This window comes from Callorhinchus milii, unplaced genomic scaffold, assembly GCF_018977255.1.
Source record: "Callorhinchus milii isolate IMCB2004 unplaced genomic scaffold, IMCB_Cmil_1.0 Scaffold22, whole genome shotgun sequence".
Classification (NCBI taxonomy): domain Eukaryota; kingdom Metazoa; phylum Chordata; class Chondrichthyes; order Chimaeriformes; family Callorhinchidae; genus Callorhinchus; species Callorhinchus milii.
The window spans coordinates 6,220,532-6,241,995 of record NW_024704763.1 but is presented as its reverse complement, the minus strand read 5'-3'; the positions used below and the strand labels follow the sequence as shown (position 1 = coordinate 6,241,995).

General features: G+C 41.3%; 2 protein-coding genes across 3 annotated transcripts in view; one reads left to right on the top strand and one right to left on the bottom strand.

Annotated features, from left to right (window-relative positions):
* Nucleotides 1–13,959, top strand: part of LOC103188948 (dual specificity protein kinase CLK2) — an 18,453-nt gene extending 4,494 nt beyond the window's left edge. For both annotated transcript variants that reach the window (XM_007909153.2, XM_042342913.1), the window contains 10 exons: nt 1,881–1,974; nt 2,322–2,388; nt 4,233–4,349; nt 6,537–6,703; nt 7,287–7,381; nt 8,273–8,402; nt 9,193–9,275; nt 11,051–11,130; nt 11,422–11,512; nt 12,082–13,959. In XM_007909153.2, coding sequence (XP_007907344.1) covers nt 1,881–1,974; nt 2,322–2,388; nt 4,233–4,349; nt 6,537–6,703; nt 7,287–7,381; nt 8,273–8,402; nt 9,193–9,275; nt 11,051–11,130; nt 11,422–11,512; nt 12,082–12,258 — 1,101 coding nt within the window. In that variant the 3' untranslated portion in view covers nt 12,259–13,959. The remainder of the gene's footprint in view (nt 1–1,880; nt 1,975–2,321; nt 2,389–4,232; nt 4,350–6,536; nt 6,704–7,286; nt 7,382–8,272; nt 8,403–9,192; nt 9,276–11,050; nt 11,131–11,421; nt 11,513–12,081) is intronic.
* Nucleotides 13,960–14,322: 363 nt separating this feature from the next.
* Nucleotides 14,323–21,464, bottom strand: part of edc3 (enhancer of mRNA decapping 3 homolog (S. cerevisiae)) — a 45,107-nt gene continuing 37,965 nt past the window's right edge. The window contains exons 6-7 of the mRNA XM_007909141.2: nt 21,236–21,453; nt 14,323–18,901 (exon numbers count right to left, since the gene is read on the bottom strand). Coding sequence (XP_007907332.2) covers nt 18,567–18,901; nt 21,236–21,453 — 553 coding nt within the window. The 3' untranslated portion in view covers nt 14,323–18,566. The remainder of the gene's footprint in view (nt 18,902–21,235; nt 21,454–21,464) is intronic.

Below are 21,464 nucleotides of genomic sequence, written 5' to 3'. Positions count from 1 at the left end.
ACTGTCTGTATATTTAGTTATACAGAGTCTAGGATTTCAAAATTGGTCCTGCATTTCCTCTGGGGTTTAAGGCGCGGATTACGCAAGTATAATGCAGGTCTGCGGATGGTATATTCCAGTGCACAAGTTGCTCATTTTAAACTTGCCCATCAGTGAAATGACTTGGTTCTGTTGTTCATACAGATTTCGTCAATCAAAGGCCGCTTTGCCTAAAAGAACATCTTAAATTGTGCAAGCGGCTCTCTCATACCTGTAACATTCAAAAAGAGAGGCGGACATTGCACAGGATTGTTTTCAGTGGCTCCTCGGTGTCGCTGTCACTAGTTCACTGTCTTCATGAATATGTTTTAGGAATTAAGACAAGGATTGGATAGGCGTGTGGCTCAGTGTGGCATTAAAATAACACTTGTGATAATTCAAATATCCCCAAAGAATGTCTCAGCCTCAGGGGAGATAGGGGGATGGGGGAAGAGGAGAGAGGTGTCAGGCAGAAGCCTGACATTTTCTCAAATAAGAGCTGAATTGGGTTGAGCCACAGTCGGGGCTCTCTGTGCTACGCTAACGGCATCTTGAAGGGAAATGCGGGCAGAGATTTAGACCTCTGTAGCTTTCTCTCTCTCCTCGGAATGGGCAGGGGGTGGGTTAACCTTGACTTGGCTCAGCATTTTGTATTCTGATCGTCACCAGAGGAAATGTGGCATTTGGCGTGAAATTTGGAATGGAGACCTCTGTACGTTCGAAGCTTTGAATTCGGCTGATTCCTGCAGCCGCGACTGGACCAGGTGTAGGTTACACCAGTTCTGCATTGTACCATCTGTAAAGTGCCAAAATCCTCTCTGTTGACTGTCAATTTTCGGGTCTCTCCTGAAGCTGTTGACACTTAACCTGTACCCCTTCTCTATCTGGTTTTACTGGTTCCACTTGCTCTCCTAAACCTCACCCAAGTGGTCGTTACCGTATTGTTATCATGTCTGACGCTTGATAGTGAGTGTCATCCGGTTGTATTGCCTGACCTTGGAGTCCTGTAACATAGTGGTTAGAGCACTCGCCTTGCAAGCAAGAGAATCCAGATTTGATTCCTGAGCGGAGCAAAACTTTAGGCAAGTTTCCTTACTCCACACATCTCTGTTTACCTAGCAAGGAGTAGGAACCTGGTTGCTAGTCAATTGTCAGATCGTTTCCTGGGGTTAATAATCCCTCCCCCCCGCCCTCAATCCACTACAGTTTGTGGGGCACTGCTGTGCGAAATTGGCTGCCGCATTTCGTCCATCAAATACAGTCAATCCACTTTACAGTATATTCTGTGAAATGCTTTGAGAAGTCTGAATAACGCAATATGATTCTGTATCAAATGCAAGGATCATTATTAATATTCCATATGTCATAAATACTTGTTCAAAGCTTCAAAATGCAGATGTTTTCTCCCTTTTTTTAAAAAAAGAAAGAAAGAAGTGGGCAGAATAGCTTCAAGTACAGACATTTAAAGTATTTTCACTGGTAATTATCTTTGAGTTTTCTAACTTGCATGAAAGTTGTGAAGTGTGTATGCCTCTGCAATTGCCATTTATGATTTTTAAAAGTTGCCGTAGTTCCTCATGCTGAAAGACTTTTTTTATGATGTTTTGTTTTGACGTCAGTACTGTAATTCTTGACTTGTCCCTTGAAATATCCCTATCGTTATATATCCTGTGTGCCATATGAATTGCTGGGGAAAATCGAAAACTTGACAATCTGGCAATCAACTCATCGCTGGCCTTTGTCAAAACCAACCTCACACACTCCACTCCACCGACTGTGGTTTGAAACTATCTGCCGTGTGATTATGGCTGGATGTTATTTTGGTGGCTGATGCCTTGGAAAATGGGCCCCGCGTCACGTAGAGGAGCGTCCAGAGCGACAGGCGGGCTCAAAGCGCGGAGGATGATGAAGAAGGGCATCTCGTCTATCGGATTGGCGACTGGCTGCGAGACAGATGTACAGCCAATTTCGTAACAAACCATTTCGCTCTCTACTTAAGATCCCAAGAGAAAAAAAAATGTGCAGACTTGTCATTGCTACTTTTTTATTAAATCCCTTTATTTTGCTTTCTTTTTATTCATGTTTTATTTTCATTTTAATTAAGTGCAGGGAATAGTCTGTATTTCGGTTTGTGTAGATTTCTCTGTTGTATCACTTTTCAACCCCCCCGTCCCCCTCCAAAAAAAATGTGCAGTGAATGAATCTGATTTTTTTAAGAAGCCATGGTTTAATACTCTCAATTGTCATTAGGAGAAAAAACTTCTTGGAAATACTGAATGTGTGTTTCATTTAATTTTTTTTAGATGAGATTGTTAATAATCTAGGTGAAGGGACGTTTGGCAAAGTCGTACAATGCACCGATCACTGCCGGTAAGTGTCCATCTGCTCTTGTTCACATTGATGAACTTCTGTGCGACTTTGTTGGCTTCAGATATTTCCCACCCCCTCCAACTTTCCTCCTGTGAAGCTGGTGGCTTGTGCATTTCAAGCCCAGCTCGCAGAAAGGTCCTGGTACCTACCATCAAGTGAGAAGCTCAAACCCACTCTTGTTGAATGTCAAACAACAAACTAGTGACTGTCCTCCTTCTTGGGGGGCGGGGGGGGAAGGTAAGCCGAGTCTACTTGGAGCTGTACTGGCTCCGTGGTGAAATCCTTCGCAAAGGAATGTCGGAATCGAGCCAGCCCTCTGTGGCGGTCTCTGGAGTCCGGTTCCTGAGCCAGATGGGTCAGCAGTGTTCCGGGCCACTGCTAGTGACAGCACAGCCAGCCTTGTGCATTGGCAGGACTTGGAAGGGAAGACCAGGCACTGGGGGCAGGGAATCCTCCCACTCAACTCCTGTTAAACCCTGCAGCCAAAGCTGTAATGGGTGGGGGGTGGTCCTAACTAGACAAGCAGCGGGAAAGCTTGCCAGACGTGCTATCAATGGCAAGCTATTTGATTAGACTCTAGCAGTTACCCCAACGCACACTCTGGATCCCCAAGCCTTGGCTCTTGCCAACCTGAGCAAGATTGGAGTAAATGGCCTGGTTTTTATTGAAGAATAATCCTCCATTGCAGATGCCAGCAGAAGGTGGTGCTTTAGAGTCTTTTTAAAATGGACTGTGATTTTACTTGGCTGAAGCCAGGTTATGTGTCAATTAGTATATTATTTTGAAAGAAAACATAATGTACCCTCAAAGAACCGTCAAGGTGTCCTCTTGGGAAGGAAACGTTACAACAGCTGTGGTTGACTGACTGAACAGTAGATTTCTGACAGGTGCCAATTTGCAGGGTTCAGTGTTGCTTACAGAGATAAGGGAGAGAGATGAGAAATTATTTTCACTCATGGAAGTGGATGCCTTGTCCTCCTATTGAAACTGTACAGTGTCCGTTGTCTGTTGCTCTTCAGTTGAAGGACTGAGCAGATGTATAGATGGTGCATCCAATGCCTCAGTGTAATGTCTTTGGAAAGGCACATGTGTTGCATTGTGAATTCCCATTCCAACTCTTACAGGTGTTGGGCTTTTTGTTTGTGGTGATGCTTAGAGTAGAGGGGGCCCACGACTACTGTTTGGACGGATGTTAAAGATTCCGCGACACTATTCGAAAAGAGAAGGCAGTTTCTCCCGGTGTCCTGGCCAACAATTCCCCAGATAAATTAGTCGCTCACTTCATGGGATGTTGCTTGGCCAAATTGGCTACCATGTTTGCCTACAAAATACCCGGTCCCTGCACTTTACAGAAACTCTGAGACGTTCTCGACGTTATAGGCGTTGTATCAAAATGCAAGGATTATTATAAATAATAATAATTCTAATTATTAATCTCCGATCCAATCTACTTGTAGTAATAAACCAGCGGGTTGACGAGAATTTTCATTAATTCTGATTAATAATACGAAAATTCATTGCATTTGATCTAGCGCCTTATCACATCTTAAAGACGTTTCAAAGTGCTTCGCAGAATATATTGTAAAAGTGAGTTGACTGTGTATTTACGGGTGACATTAATGAAAGACCTTATTGCGTTTGACATGAAACTACCAAATACAATCACTGCTTAATGAAATGCCTCTCCCTCTCTCTCGAAGCTCTTCAATTGAATGCAATGCGTTCTGAAATCTGTTTTGTACATGTCTGATTTTCTTTGCAGAGATAGTTTGTTGTTTTGTTTGCTATTGCTTGTTTCCAAAAAAAGTTTCCCCAGTGCTATAAATATCCCATTCTGCTTACAGAGACAATGAGCCGGTTGCTCTAAAAATAATAAAAAATGTAGAAAAATACAGAGAAGCAGCTCGCTTGGAAATCAATGTGCTGGAGAAAATTAATGAAAAGGATCCAGATAATAAATTGTAAGTATTGTGAAACGGATTCAGATGATGCACATAAATCCTATGTTTTTTTTTAGTATCAAGGAAAGCTGACGTTTTCATTCATTTACATGATATTAAAACTATTAATAATTTGGTTACTCAATCTAGGATTGTTTGTGGGTCACCGCTGTGTCCGATTAGCTGCCGCATTTCTCCCACAAAATATACAGTTAATTCACTTTATAGTTTATTCTGTAAAACTCTTTGAGATGTCTTGAAGATATGATAATGCGCTATATATCAAATGCAAGGATTATTCTTCTTAAATTATTCTTAATTTCCCGTTTTATGGAAATCCTACCAGTCCAGTGATTTTCTGCCTTAAAGGAGAACTCCACTTGACAATAACTAGGATAATAGATGCCAGATAGTGTCTGTTAAGGTGTAACATACATGAACCCCCAAGGTTAGATTACAGCCTGAAAGTCACGCAGTCTGTTTAGCTCAGTGTTCACTGCCTCCCTTGTTAACTAAGCAACTACATCAAACAAAAATTTTAAGCCTGCATCTGATGTGCCAAGAGTCTGCGTCTGTTCTGCCTTATTATTACTTGAAAATAATGACAATCTTGACCCTGTACCTTTTGTTCTGGGTGAGATATCACCATGAGGGAACAAAAATCACCTACTTGATTTTCACTGTTTTTAGTGACTCATCATTCCATTAATCCACAGTTATAAACCACAGCGACTTGCATTTATACAGGAGTGCTTACACTTCAATAAACCTCTTCCCAGTTTGGTACAGTGGGAGATGCTCTCTGAGATGCCAATTGTTGGGATTTCCAAACCCTGAATTCGAAATATGATTCGACAATCCAAAGTGGTGTAACAAAGTTTTATTGAACAATTAGTCAAATATAAGTATTTACAGAATCAAAACGTATTACTCATTCCGATGACTCTGGGCAACGACTATTCGACCTCTACCCTTGTCTTTCCTCTGGCTGCTGCTGACCTCTATTCCTCTTTCACTTTTAATGGTCACTTTCTTACTGGAGGTAAATTCCCTCACCCCTGTATGTACACATAGATACAGTAGAATCAATATCGATTCCACTGGGAAGTGCACTGACTCTCCACACAACTTCCAACTATTTCAAAGTTACATCTTTCTGTCATGTGTTTCTAACTCCACCTCCCTTGGTCACAGAGATAACCCCCACCCTTCGCAGGCTGTTTTGCAGAGGTAGAGATATGGACAACTTCTGGGCAGCCATCCACACCCTGCTTGTTTCTCAGCCTTGAGACAGGCAGGTGTCTGAGGCTGCAGCCTTTTCTTTCTGTGGTCCATTTTGTTCTTGCATCTATGCTCAAGGACCCGATTGCTCAGAGGAGTGAAGATCTTCCCAGGAAAATATGAAATGTAATCGGAAGCTAACCTCAGCCCATCCAGCAAAGCTACTTTTAACCATTTAACTACCGAACCTTCTGGAACATTGGGTTGCTGTTTGAAATACGCCAGTGTATCCCGAGGTGATCGTCAATATATTTCAACACAATTCACAAGAGAGGTTTGGATGGAGAAGGCCTCTTGGCCCATTTGATCTCAACCTTTCAGAACACCCACACTCGCGTCTCCCCACAAAAGCTTCAAACTGCTTCTAAAATGAGTCCCGACATCTGCTTGCCACTCTTCCTGGCAACCAAGTGTTGATTCCTTCTCTTGTGTAAAACCTAACGTGTAGTGGGGGAGATTGTGGGGAGAGCCATGTATGCTACATAATAATAATAATAATAATCCTTGCATTTATATAGCGCTTTTCACCTCTTTTAGACGTCTCAAAGCACTTCACAGAATAGACTGTAAAGTGAGTTGACCATATATTTGTGGGCGAAACGCAGCAGCCAATTGCGCACAGCAGTGTCCCACAAATAGCCGTGGATTGAAAATGACCAATTTATTATTTTTTTTATATTGGAGGGATTATTATTAGGCGTGTGGAGTAAGAAAACTTGCCCAAGGTTTCACCCTGCCTGGAATTGAACCCAGGTGTCTCGCTTGCAAGGCGAGCGCTCTAACCACTGAGCTACAGGACTCCACATGAGGGCAAACGAAAAGGATTTCATTTTATTTGCCTTTTATGATAGATTTGTGGTCAATAACTTGTAACTTTAAGCGATGGAAACTTTGAAGTTTCTGAACTGCTCTGGTCTTGCTTTGCAGTTTGTGTGTGCAGATGTTTGACTGGTTTGACTATCATGGCCACATCTGCATCGCCTTTGAATTGCTCGGTTTAAGCACCTTTGATTTTCTGAAGGAAAACAACTATTATCCATACCCGCTGCACCACGTCAGGCATATGGCTTACCAGATGTGCCATGCCCTCAAATGTAAGTGATCTCATTTCATTCAGATGCTTACTGATTGCTCAACAACTACTTGCACCCCTCACACAGGGCAACATCTCGGAGCGCTTGACAGTGGCAGAGCCTAACACCGAGCAGGGGAACAGATGGGGGCGGGGTGACTGTAGGCACGGTTCAAGAGGAAGGTCTTAAGGCGCTATCTGAAAACAAAGTAGGAGCGAGACATTGGCTTTGAGGGATAGAATTCCAGAGTTTCGGGGTGTAGTGGCTGAAAGCTCAGCTGCCGATAGAGGAGCAGAGGGGACGAAAGACATGCAGGATGCCAGAGCCAGCTGAGCAGAGGCGATCGGTTTTGGCCTGGGGAATAAGCAGGTCAGAGAGGTGCCAGGGCGTGAAGGGATTTGTAGATGAGCGTCAGGATCTTGACCTTGATCTGTTCTGAGATGTGGAGCCTGGCGAGGGCAATCTAAAATTACATTTGTAGAGCAACTTTCACTGGGGACTGATGTGATGGGGTTATGCGGTTTAGAGCGGGCAACGGAGATTTGGAGCTACTGTTCAAGCTTCTGAGATAATTACTTTTGTTTTTCTGTCTCTCTCGCCACAGTTTTACACGACAACAAACTTACACATACTGATCTGAAACCCGAGAATATTCTCTTTGTGAATTCTGACTTCAACATTACTTACAACCCAGAGAAGGTTAGTAGCTGGACCAATTTATTTTTCAGTCGTGCAAGTCGTTTTATTTTTGCTGCAGTTTAGGGGTCACTTCTTTCTGATCTTTGTGAAGCTGGGGTGCTGATCTGTACGCACTGTACGCTGATCATTGCACTGCTTAACTTTTCAGACAAGGGTTGACATCTTAAATGTCGCGGGTGAGCCCTGTTATATGGCACTTCATTGCAGCATGATTGGGGGTGTGGATCCCAATATACACTTGCCCTAAAATGAGTGTGAAACACTGACCCAGCTTTTTTTTTAAAAAACCAACTTCCTGTGGCATGCAGATGATGGTGGGGGCAATCTGACAAGCTGGATGGTGGCCATTTTTTTTACAGCACAACAAGCCAGCTGCTGTTTTGAAACAAGCCATGTTTCTGCACCAGGTGCATTGAATGCAGGAGCGCTGTATTCTCTGTGGAGGATCAAAGATGAATTTGTGCTCCCTTAAAATAGACGTAATCCATGTAGCACTAGTTCAGGTTATCTGTTTTACTGTTGGAGCTTTGATTCATGGGGAGACCCTTACAAGTCCAAGACTACCTTGGTTTACTAAGGCCCAACATCAAAAGCTGAAAGACTGTATGTGTAATGCACATGAAGACGTGTGTAGATATTGAAACTGACCCTTTCTGTTCAGTGTGACTTAAGGATTATTTATCAAATCAAAATTAAGAACCAGCCAACTGTAATGCTATTTTATTCAATAGTCGGTGAAAATGATTTTGAGACGTAGTGTAACTTTTAATGATGGTATAATCCACCAATTAATATGCTCTTGATTTCTAAACCATGCCACTCAAATCCTACTTTGTTACTGCGCAATAAGCTTGTTTAATGTGGTGATTAAACCGGTACTGTCTTTTGCAGAAAACTGATGAACGATACGTGAAAAATACACAGATCCGAGTGGTGGACTTTGGCAGTGCCACCTTCAACCACGAGCATCACAGCACCATCGTCTCCACCAGGCACTATCGGCCACCGGAAGTGATTTTAGGTGAGTTGTGCTTAAGACATTTCTTCCCCGATCCCAGATTACCAATACCATGTGGTTTTAGATTCAAACTACTAGTAGCTTGTGTTTGTAAGAGCTAACAGTTTATTGGTAAGGTTCATTGACATCAAGGATGCTGTTGTAACAATCCAGGGTGATCTGTTCCTCTCCTATAACCGTGGGGTTTATCTGAGTGACCCAAGTTCATCTCGCCTTGCTGAGATGCTGACCTTTGCTGGAATACAATTGCCTTCGGCACCTTTTGATCACGAGAGGGGGTTTGACTAAGAAGTCCCTTTGGCCCTTCATCCACAATGCTAGTCTGACTGTCAACTCATTACAGCATTTGTGTAATGAATGACCTTGACCAGGTGATCATTCTTTACATGCGAGTGTCATGAGGCTATTTGTCCATGGAGAGATTCTCAATTGAGCCTGATGTTGGGGCCAACATTTTTGTTTCCTCTCTGTCTCTGAGACCCCGGGGATATTGAGAACAACTGGTATCCCTGCTGAAACCAGTTCGCTCATCACATACCAGGACACAAACCTGGGAACTTTTGGTCATTGATGCCCCAGTGCTAACCTCTGTGTCGGTGGCAGAGAACAGATGTGAAAGTTGATGGCTCCTCGGATACTGGTGCCTTCTTTATATTATCTATAAGGAATTTGAAAGTCACCGATCTTTGATTCAGCTTTGAATGAAGTTTCCTGTGAGATAAGATATTGGGAATCCACATTTCCGCGGAGAAAAGTTTTTAACACTTAATTCTATTGCATTTTTTTTTGACAGAGCTTGGCTGGTCACACCCATGTGACGTGTGGAGTATCGGATGCATCTTATTTGAGTATTATCTTGGATACACATTATTCCAGGTAATTTTACGAAACTGATCTCTAGAATTGTGCACAAAACAATTAGCTGTCACCTGTACTTCAGAATGGAGTCCTGTAACTCACTGGTTAGAGCACTCGCCTCGCAAACGAGAGACCTGGGTTCAATTCCCGATAGGGCAAAATGTTGGGCAAGTTTCCTTACTCCACATGCCTCAGTTTACATAGCAATAAGTAGGAACCCGGTTGTTAGTCGATTGGCGGATCGCTTTTTTGGGGGTAATAATTCCTTCAAAAAAAATAATAAATTGGTCACTCAATGCACGACTGTTTATGGGACACTGCTGTGTACAATTGGCTGCCATGTTTCGCCCACAAAATATAGTCAATTCACTTTACAGTATATTTTGTGAAGCGTTTTGAGAAGTCTTGAAGACGTGATATATCAAATGCAAGGGTTATTATTTTGTTTCCTTTCAAAAAGTCATTGATTTTCAAATATGTTGCTTCATATTCAAAAGATTTCCCCCATTGGTTGCAAGTGGTGTGTTGCCTATATCTTCTCTTGGTAGTCTAGGAGTATGATTACTGTTATAGACATTCCCTGCTGCAATGTTGTGAATGCAGAGCGGGAATTACAGACCATCATTTACATCAATGTCACTGACTCAGTACTTTGACCCTCTGGCATTCTTAGTTCTGGAGCCAGGTGACCTTGCAGGACTCTGATGGTGACAGACCAGAGAGCGTGGATCATTGATGGCCATTAGGGCAATAGACCAGTCACATGGGATGAGGATTGTTTCCACTCTGCTATTGGGTACGGCCTCCTCCACACCCCCCGAATCCTCCGTTCCACCATCGGTGGTCGTGCCTTTAGCCACTACTCCTCAAAACTTTGGAACTCCCTCCCTCAACCTCTTCGCCTCGGCCCCTCCTTCCCCATCTTCAAGTCACACCTGAAGATCTTCCTTTTCGACCGCACCTACGGTCACCTTACCCCTCCCCCAGGCTCGGCCTCGGACTCCACCATTGTTAAGTGCCCTGAGACGTGGAGGACACTATAAGTGGGAGTTGTTTTGTTGTTAACCCAGCAAGCCAAAGGCCTATTTGGTAGGGTGATTCTAGCTGGACAAGCAGTGGGAAAGCTGTGTGATTTTAACTTGTTGCATCCACACACACTTTAGGATTCCCAAACCTTGGTTATTGACAACTTATGTCTAATACTTTTGGAATTGAGTAAATCGAGTGCATCTTCCAAGGTGAGAGTGCAGACTGCATTGAAGACAAAGGGAATTCTCCATATGAAAGCAAGGTGATGGGCTTCCATGTTTCAGACAGCCAACTCACCCCAAAATTGTTTGTGTACAGTAACCCTTTTTGGAAGCTGTGAATGTAAATGTTGGATAAAAACAGAATTCACTACTCAGTCTTTGGATCCTGCATCATAAACATTACAATGAACATGAACCTTGTTCATGAAGTCCTATTCCACCCTGTAACTTCCAGGCTTCATATTCTGGTTAACTGCTGATTCCTTCTGCTCTACAGGCAGTAAACCTCACCTACGATGGCCCTGCTCTCTGGAACTCTCTCTAAAAATCCCTTCACTTTGCTTTTCTCTCCTTGCTTTCAATGTCCTCTTAAAAATGTATATCTTACATTACATTTCATCAAGATCTTTAGGCTTCCTTCCTTTCTCTGCTTGGGTATCCCATTGTCGCTGAAATGCATTTCAAGACATGCATCCCAAGTGAAAGATACTATCGAAGTAATTGTGGAGTCACGTTTGTAAATGATTATTTCTTTTATCGTAGACTCACGATAATCGGGAGCACTTGGCCATGATGGAAAGAATTCTGGGTCCTATTCCTTCCCACATGATTCGGAAGACCAGGTAAGATTCCTTTAGTTAAGTGGCTTTAACGTGTGAAAGATTTGAACATGTTGATTGTTGCGAGAATAAGATTAAGAGGTGCATTAATATGTGGCATAGGCTATCCAAATGGAGGTGCTTTATTAAGTGTCTTAATAAAGCTGTGCAGATTTGGTGACTGTGGAAAGTAGTGGGCTTTATAGGCCAGATGGACTCACCTCATTCCATATCTTCCAATGTTCTGAGAGGGGCAGAGGCTTTAAACATGCTTTCTTTTTTCCAGTTTAACTGTACGTTTGCTTTTCTCAACAGAAAGCAGAAGTATTTCTATCGTGGGGCTCTTGATTGGAATGAAAACAGCTCAGATGGAAGATATGTGCGAGAAAACTGCAAATCTCTTCGAGTAAGATGATCAGATATTTAATTTAGTATCTAGGCGTGGGGAGAGAGGAACAACTAAGACTTTCTTTGAAATCATTTCCTCGTGAAAGAGGGGAAGGCAACTTTTTCTCTTTTTGGCAGTAACTTTGTGGTGCAGTTGCTGAGCCTTCATCTGATCAGTGATCGTGTCCATGTAGTATAATAATATTTACATTTGATGTAGTCATGCCTCATGTCGTTGAGACATCTCAAAGCACCTCACAGAATATACTTTAAATTGAATTGACTGTATATTGTGTGGATGAAACACGATAGCCAATTGCACACAGCAGTGTCCAACAAACAGTCATGAATTGAATTTATTTTGGGAGGGATTATTTCCCCCGGAAAGCAGTCCACCAATCGAATAACAACCAGACTCCAACTTAATGCTATGTGAACAGATGTGTGGAGTAAAAAAACTTGCCTAAGGTTTTATCTTACCTCGGAATCAATCCCAGGACCTCTCGTTTGTGGGGCGAGTGCTTATTGATGCCAATCTCTTATTCTATGGTACATGTCTTTTACGCAACTTTTCTTCACCACTTTCAGAGTTACGTGCTTTGTGACAGAATGGAACACAGGCTACTCTTTGACCTGATACAGAAGATGCTGATCTATGAACCATCCAAAAGAATCATGCTTGGAGAAGCATTAAAACATCCATTTTTTGATGAATTGACATCAGAGGAGCGAGCTGTTTGCAAACGGGATTCAGGTCTTCGATGATGTGGAAGGACTTCATAGACCGAGTGATGCAAAATCAGGATAGTGAAACCAGTCCTACACTGACTGACTGGTGACAACTATCTTGACTGGTAATGATTTAGTTCTAAGTCATTATTATATGTCATTGGATGGCTGGGACCGGTAAGATATAAGGGTTGGTTTCACTGTATCTGTTCATCATGGGTGAAAATAGAATGGCTTCTCAAAGAGTGGGTGTTGCCTTGTTGGGTGGAGTGAGGTGGATAATGCTATAGTATCCTAGTGCCACTAGCTTGACCTTCCTAATCTGTCAGAACAATGACAATGAACCAGTTTTTTTTGCTGGCATTGAGTGACTAGGTGAGAGATGTGCAACAATGTCTATAAAATAAAAATACAAAAAAATCGATCTTCAAGAGGGATTAAAGTACTGTATATTGCATATTTATTTAAATAAAGCTCCATTATTGAAGTGTGTGAAAACGCTTATAAAATAGCTACGTACCAGTTTGCCTCTTCGAGGTGACTTGTACTGGACATGATGCAGCATTTGTCTAGGGCCTGGTCAAATGAATGCAAACTGCAGGTAACTTTACCTAGGTCACTGGATGCTAAGACTGCCCCCTACTTTGTTCGTCTTGCTTGAGAATAGTTCCTACAAAGGTTTGACTGCATCACCTCCTGCTTTGAGGAAAGTGCAAAAAGGTATTTGTAAAGATTTTAACTCCGAGTACTCTTGAACTGCCTAAATGTTAATATATTAAAATGTTAATGAACTATTGGACAGGGACTCATAAGAAGACATTCCACCACACAAATTTTGAGGAATTGTTTTAGTCAAATGTAAACTCATTCACTCACTCCACTACTTTCAGCATTATTTTACAATTCCCGAAGGAATATCTTCAAACTCTGATGCAGGACATAGCTAGTTGTGCTTAAGACATCCTTCCAACTGCGGAGTAGGCTTTAGTGACCTGTTTGTACACTAGAGGGAGATTAGTATTTGACGTCAGCAAAATACAAATGGCACTGTTGTGCTTGAATTTGTTGCTATTACCAGATGGCGGCAGTGTTGCAACATTGAAGAGGAACAAAAGCAGTGCAGTAATATGCAGTACGTTCAATGATTTTAATTTACCCTGAAGAAACCAGCTACCCTGTGATGGCTGAAAATGAGCAGCCTGACTCAGTAAATCAGTTGCACACTCACTCCATTTGCCTAAACAGGCTGACTTGTAATGGGGAGGATCTGGATAATGGTTTTGACTCTTATTCAAATAAGACGAGTTGTGGTTCAGTCGACTCCTAACTGTACTTCAGTGGGTGACGAGGGCAGTTTCAGAAACTGGGTATCAAGAATTTTTAATACGATTGATTTGGGGTATTAGGAGCAACTGTGACAGAAGAAAGCATAGGAACCACAAGGAATGTCTTCTTTGTAAAGCGTCTCAGCTAAATATATTCAAATCTAATGTTCTATTTATGAAGCAGATTTGTTTTTTTTTACCAATTACATATTTGGTTTACAAGAAGCTTCACATTACAGTGCACAGTTATGTTCTGTGCAGTTTGCTAATATTTGATATGATCAGTATTTTGTACTGTTTTTTTTTCTCAAATTGTTTATTGCTCAGTGTTGGGAACAAATTGATTGTTTAAACAATCACTTTGAATTTCTAATAAATGCTACATTCGATAAAGGAGTGTCGCTCTCTTCCATTTTTGGTTCTGCTGAAAATTATTTCTGCCCACAAGTCACTTAACAGTATAATTTATGAAGCACTTTGAGACATCTTGACGCTATGTCAAATGCAAGGATTATTATTTAGGGCTGGCTTAGTTGAGACGGAGAATGATTTCCTAAAACTGCTAGATTGTGTTTCAGTGAAGTTTTCCAACAACACAAAACTGTTTAAAGTTGGTGCTTACTAGAGGGAATCTAGTGTAATATTCCAGGATTATTATAAGTAATCAGGCAATGTGGAAAATGGGTATCAAACATACATGTTTCACACTAAGATTTTTTTTTCCCATTCAGCCCCTTCATCTTGTGATTGTAATGTGCTAGTAGAATGAGGCAAGTTGCTGACAAAATTGCATCTTTATTTAGTGCTTTCTTTTGCTGCATCAATGAGTTATATGCACCCAGCAGACAAGTCTGTGACAAGCCACTGAAAATCTTGAGACAACAAATTTACATTTCGTAAATGACCATCACATTCAATGTCAAACAAACCTACCATAATATTTTTAATTACAAATGGCTGCGTTTCAAATTTCTTTTGTGAACTAAATTAGCCTGGTGTAACATGAACATATCTGAAAACTCCAGCTAACTTGAAGCCTCCTCTTTTTAAGTAGGCTGCAAACTTCAAGCTAAAAGTACACTTAAGAGGCATTTTTAGTCAGCAAAACATACTTCCAAAAAACAAAAATTGTTTGTGTGGGATTAGGCAAACATATTGCAAGTTACCATCTTCATTATTAACTTGAGATTTACCTTTACTCAGTGGACCATACTGTCACTGTACAGAATGATTTATCCTGAGAGTGGACATGACAAAAGGTTAACATGAGCCACCATATAGAGTGAAGGCAGGGAGACGAGGAGAACACAGCATCATTTGTACCTACATTGCAGTATAATGCCAGATTACTAAATTTAGATAATGAATTCTTTCTCGAGCTCACGTGTGATTGTCTGGGAGGGCACTGTGCCTTGAAGACATTACTGAAGGAGCAGAATGTGAAAGATATACTGAATCACTGAAACGTGCAGTGCTGCAGGAAACCAGTTTTATAAGATGCAGTATTTGAAGAACAAGTCTAACAAGACTTTAGAGGAAAATATGGACTATGAAATGCTTTGCATTCCTCCCAGTTCTAAGCATAAATTATCATTTCATCGACACAGCATTTTAAAAATAGGATGTTTCCACTATAATCGAACTATCAATTGTTCGCAGCCACTTGTCACCAAATAAAGTAGTCACGTGGCTCATTCACAAGTTGTTTCGTAAGCTTGTTTAGCTTCAGTAGAGGGCAGGACAGCCATTGACATATTTAGTCCTGTTTAAAGCTGTAATGTGAAAATAAGTCACAGAATGTGGGGAATGTTTTCCCCATTCTTAAAGTGAACATAACACAATTCTTCTGTGGGACAGTGAGGAGAAGAGATTTGTATCATTTGCCTGTTTTTAGATGGAAGTCTTCAAGATTTTAAATGGGGGGTAAGGCATTGCTTTATCAGGGCTCCAGTTTGGTGACAGGCCATGTTTATGGTTTTATATTATACTCTTTCTGACTTAACTTGCCTCTTCTACACATCTGCATAAAGAAAATCATACACAGCTTAAGAAAAACATAATTTGGTTGACATGGTAGTTTGCTAGCTAAGCTTTGAAATTGTACAGCATACAAGTAAAAATCTGCTAAAATATTACAGACTTCTTGGAGTGAAAACCCACATGTCGTGTGCTGTAAGAAGCAGTCCGTTTCTGACTTTCCTCAAAAGAATGCTGCTGATGTACCATACGTGCAAAGCTGCCTTCATGCATAGTCTTTCACAGCTTGTCTCAAGTTTTAGTATTAAACAGTTTACTTCAAAATGTACACTAGCTGCTTAAGTTTGTGGAAGCAATTGGTTTGTTCCATTTCCCTACATTCTTTAGTCAGTGAAAAAATTCACAAATGTTTTGTCCTTTTAAACAGCTAATATTAAGTTACAATACAACAAAATTAAGAAATTGGGCCAGCTGCGAGATTGACATGTTCCTGCTACCACACTAATTGAACCAGAGAAGCGCAAGGAATTTTGATTTATCATTAAACTAAGATGCTTTAAGAATCTTGGCAAGGAGTTGTGTATGCATTGCAATTTCCTTCATGCGTATCAACAGAGCCTTACCTCACAGCTAGTACCTGCCACTTCACCAAACAAATTCCACAATATTTCTTTCTCCTCCCCAAAATAAAACCACAACAAAACAGAGTGATTATGCTTAAAAAATCTTACTCCTCTTTGCAGTGGGAGCTGCCTGTGCCTAATAAACTAAATAACCGTTGTAGTCTATAAGGGAAGGGAGAAGTTTCATTGTTAACATTTCATTAGTAGTTAAAATGGTCTAAATGTAAATGTATTCAAGTTCTTCGACTCTGCGATAACTTCTGTTGCACCAGAGAAGTAAGATATTAAGATATGGAAACACCTGCACAATGTAGCCTCTGTGATCTTTACAAGAAGGCTGTTTTCAAAGAAACTGGTCTCATTTCTTAAAGCATCTTCCAGGCTCTCAAATTTTAATCAGCTACAGGAATCATTTTACATTAATTTACTGCACTGCAAATACAAAAGGAGTGTGCAGTGAGACATTGGCTGTTGCTATAAATCTCCCTTCCTGAGTTTCTTTCTCATAGCATAACACAGAACAAATATTAAAGCTGAAAAATACAGTATGCGTCTACAAACAACACAAGAGGGTTCTGCTGCATCTCAGAGTTATTTTTCTGAGTTTTGGCACGTATTCATGTTTGATTATTGCAGCTGTCTTAAGATTCAAAAACTGGAGGTTTTGAATTTTTTTTAATGAGGTGGGGGGAGGGGAGTAAACAATACTGTATCAGGAAAAATGTATGCTACACACATGGACCCATAATCTTGATGTGCCAAAAAATAAATACTAGCAACAGCTACCTTTTCTACTACGTACAGTTTCATAAAGCAACTCAAACTATGAAATAAGACAGGGCAAAGATATACATGTGGTACTCTGTTGTGGTGCATATCTAGGCAAAAGAACTACACTGATAAACGAGCAGTTTCATTTTAATTAACCCACTGGTACTGCAGATCAAGAATCTCACCAAACACGATGCTAATTTGGTCATGCAAAAAATAATCAGAAATACCCATGAAATCAAGTTGTGTGGTCAATAAAGCTCTGTTTATTCCATGGGCTCCAACTTAAGAGGGAAATAGTTTTGAAGGACCATTTCTGGGCATTTCTATTTTTTTCAATTTAGGTTACAATCTTCTCAACCATAGCCCACTCACCCCATAGTTATAAATGAGTTTTAAGGCTTTGTAGGCCCATGACCAAATAAAAAACACTAAAGATACAAGATGCATTGCAACTCTGAATGTTAAGTCCTTTAAACCCATGTTTTCTAATTACAATTCTCTATGATAAAGTATGATTAATTTAATGAGCAAATGAGTGGACATAGTAGATGTATTCCTCCTATAAACCCATTAAGTGGACATCTGACTGTATAGTACATACAAAATGTCATTTCAGCACAGTCCAACCATTTATAAATCAACTTCCAATAAGGGTCAAATTCCCCATTCAGCTGATATTAATTTGTGCACTGCAGTCCACGGCTTTGAAAGTGGTTTGGTATCTGATGGGATCAAATTGCCAAGCTATTCTTGGCTGAAATGGAGTTGACTCTTGTCAGGATTCCTGCTAAATCAGGATCCCGAGATACGGCTGAAACTACAGCAGTTTCCATTTAATACATCTTGTCCAGTTCTAAGCTAAATGGAAAATTAAGTCAAGCATCTGCTTTGTGTGTGACAACAGTGCATCTTGACGGGACCTTACACACAATATTAATGCACATCACAGACTGCAAATACATCAGGTATTGCTGATATGTTGTGGAGTATCAAAAGCTGGTGTTTCACCACAAATTGAGATTCGCTGTATAAACATACAGGCATTGAAAGATTTTCCAACCGTTAGCTGCCTTTGGTAGTAATGCAAAATTACACCAGTGATTACTTCCAACTGGCAAAAGTGGAAATTTTAACAGAGAGACTGACTGCCAATGTGGCAGTCACCCTTAGCTCCATTTCAGACGCACCTTGTGCCACTTTCAACTTTCAAACCCTTTCCTTTTTTTTGGCTTGCATTTTGAACATCGGTTTCTTATCAAAGCCACTGGCAGTGGGAAGGTTCTACACGAACAATCGCAAATAGGTTGAGCCAGTTTTCACCCTGCCAAAGTCTGGCAAATGTAACAAACTATACTGTGCGCAGCCTTCTGGATAAAAAGGCACAGCAATGTGTGAGAAAACAAGGCAGAACTACAAACCAGTATAACCTTTGGTGCAGACATCCCTTAAAGAAACTCAATATGGCACCAGTCCAAATAGTACAATTTCCAGTGCTTTCATCGCTTCGCAAGAATTTTGTTCTGTAACAATAACCATCGATATCACTTCATTCCGAGTCCATTGTACATTAAGGCTTCATATTCCTTGCCAGACACTATACCTATCATTTGAAAAGTACATTTCCCTCAGATGCATTAAACCATCATTATTCAGAATGCAAAGGTATGACAAACTTGCAACCAAAGGGAGAATGATATGAGATTCCTGCTTCCTGGAAAACCTTCTTAGGTATTCCAATATCACATAGATATACTCGTCCAGCACTTTCTCCTAATGGTAAAGGGAGGCCCAGAGCAAGAGACCACTTGGCGTCGATGGCTTGCTCCAATACACTCACAGGTGGGTCAATGCTCAACACTGGTGCTCGGTTATGGTTCGCCCATTCAACTGCTGCTCTGTACCAGGGCTGCTCACGAAGGAATGGGTTCTCATGGCAGTCCAGGCAATTGATCACTAGGTCAACTGGAGTGTCTGGCAAATCTGCAAATGTTTTCAAAGACGAAATGTTATTCAGAGAACACAGTAAATGATTCAAAAGAATAATGGATCTGCTTTCGCTAATGCGATAAGCCTCAGAATGACAAGGATTGTTGCATCCTGTGTCTAACCTGAGAAATATCCAACACCCGTTAAATACCTCAGATAAAACCTCAGCGCCCTAATATCACAACATTTGGAAACGGAAAGAATCCGAGCCGTAAAAATTAGGCGTTCATATAATTTCCAGTTTAAAATTGGTTCAAACTCTCTAGAAACATAACTTTTGATATTCAGGAGCACCTCTCAGCCTTTGTAACTGTTATTTTGTTAACAGTTTAAGATTGCAAAAAAGCAAATTTCTAATTGTTTCATGGATACAGAAGAGCATCTTGAGATCACCACTATGGATGCAGATGTCACCAAAAAACAGTTTGCTGGAAGCACCTCAGGAAGTGTGACGGGAACGTAAAAGCTGCTTAAACTAAAACCATTCCTGAAAGAGTTAACATCAACTTTAAGAGTTTACGCTCTTGTGAAATGAATGGAGAGCCAGCAATGAACCCCCTCACCAAACTCTGCTCCCCGATAACCCCAGTTCTTGCCAGACTGCACTGGCTGCCTGTCCCAGAAAGGATCGACTTCAAGATCCTCACTCTTGTCTTTAAATCCCTCCACTCCTCTGCACCCCCCTAACTCTCTGACCTCTCTCCTCACAACAGTGCCCGTTGCCTTCGCTTCACCATCTGGCCTCCTCCTTGTCCCCTGAATCCTCCGCTCCACCATCGGTGGCCATGCCTTCAGCCACTATGCCCCAAGGCTCTGGAACTTCCTTCCTCACTCCCTTCTCCTCTCCCCCTCTCTTCCAATTTTCAGGTCTCGGCTGAAGACCTTTCTTTTCAACTTCCTCCCCGTCCCCCTGGCTCGGCCCTGGGATTCGTTTCTGTGAAGCGCTCTGAGATGCCATCCGGCGTGGAGGGCGTTATATAAATCCAAGTTGTTGTTGTAGCTATTGTTGGTACACACAGGAACTACTTTAAAGTTTCAATGTAATCTGAGCTGGAATATTATAGTTTAGAATATTTACCAGCCAACGCTGGGGCTTTCAGATAACAAAAATCACTATTGTTTACATAGAGTGGAGTCCTGTAGCTCAGTGGTTAGAGCATTCGCTTTGCAAGTGAGAGACCTGAGATCAATTCCAGACAGGGTGAAACGTTGGGCAAGTTTCCTTACTCCACACAGAGCCTAATAATAATCCCTCCAAAACAAAACAATAATAAATTGGTCATTTTCAATCTACGACTGTTTGTGGGACATTGCTGTGCGCAATTGGCTGCCACGTTCGCCCACAAATATACAGTCAATTCACTTTACAGTGTGTTCTGTGAAGCGCTTTGGGACGTCCTCTTGACGTGAAAAGCGCTATATCAAATGCAAGGATTATTATTATTATTATCAAACCTGCCAAGGAGAAAATATTGCTTTTGTTGGGGCACCGACTGTATGAGACACCTACAACTCAAAATAATTAAGGCCACACAACATTTGTCTTTTGTTGCTGTTCTTGCCAAAATCCTGGTTATAATAAATTGGGGCTTGTGGCATAGAAATCATCAAATGCAGTTTGTGGATACGGTGTAGGTTGCCTGCTCCTGTTGAGTGGAGGCGGCAAGTAGCCCATAAAGAACAATTGAGGAAGCAGGGTGGAAACCGGGGGAAACAGGAAGAACACATTTCAGACTCCGCTGGGGTTCAAGTCTATAAACTGTGGAGGTGTGAAGTGAATACGTAATAGTTATAGCACCTCAGTTCTGTGAATTGCACACTGTTAATTCAGAGGTGCCAACTGTGCTGGAACTGACACTTGGACTATATTGTTTTCCAGCCATTTAAATGGCTGAAATGACTCCTCCTCTGCCAATAATCTTATGGATGGGCTTACCTTTATCCAGTCCTTTCCCCTCTTTACCTGCGCCAAATGATATTTTCTCACAAATAACCCAGCATTAGCAATTAAAGTGAATAGTATCTTAGTACTGGCAGCGACGCACACTTTAAAGGAACTTTGCTTCACATTTAGGTCTGGCAGAAACTAAATACTGTCAATCCCTCTGCAGAGATCAGGACAACATTTACTTATACTCATCTATCATGAGTAACCAAACCATACTATTTACTAAAAGGTTTTTAGAAACTTAGATTTACATTCTAAGAGCTTCCTGAAGCACAGGATAGTTATATCTGCAGTAGGAACATGAACTAGATAATCCCACATAACCCTTAGTTATAAGCCCTTAGATACACAAGCGAAGTAATTAATGGATTCTTACCCACCTTTAACATTGGCCACTTGTTTGCTGTCAGTCTTGCTGAGAAGCTGAAGCTCAGTGGTGATGCACTCCAGCATCTTCACAAAGTTGGGCAGGAAAAGGATGACTTGAACCTCGTGGTTGGCAAGATGGCGTCCACAGCTGATCCCTTGAGCTCCCTTAACATGTGGCCCACAAAGCAGTGCAACTGTTGGTCGCTGGTGAACATTCTTGGGATTTAACCTTGAACAGAG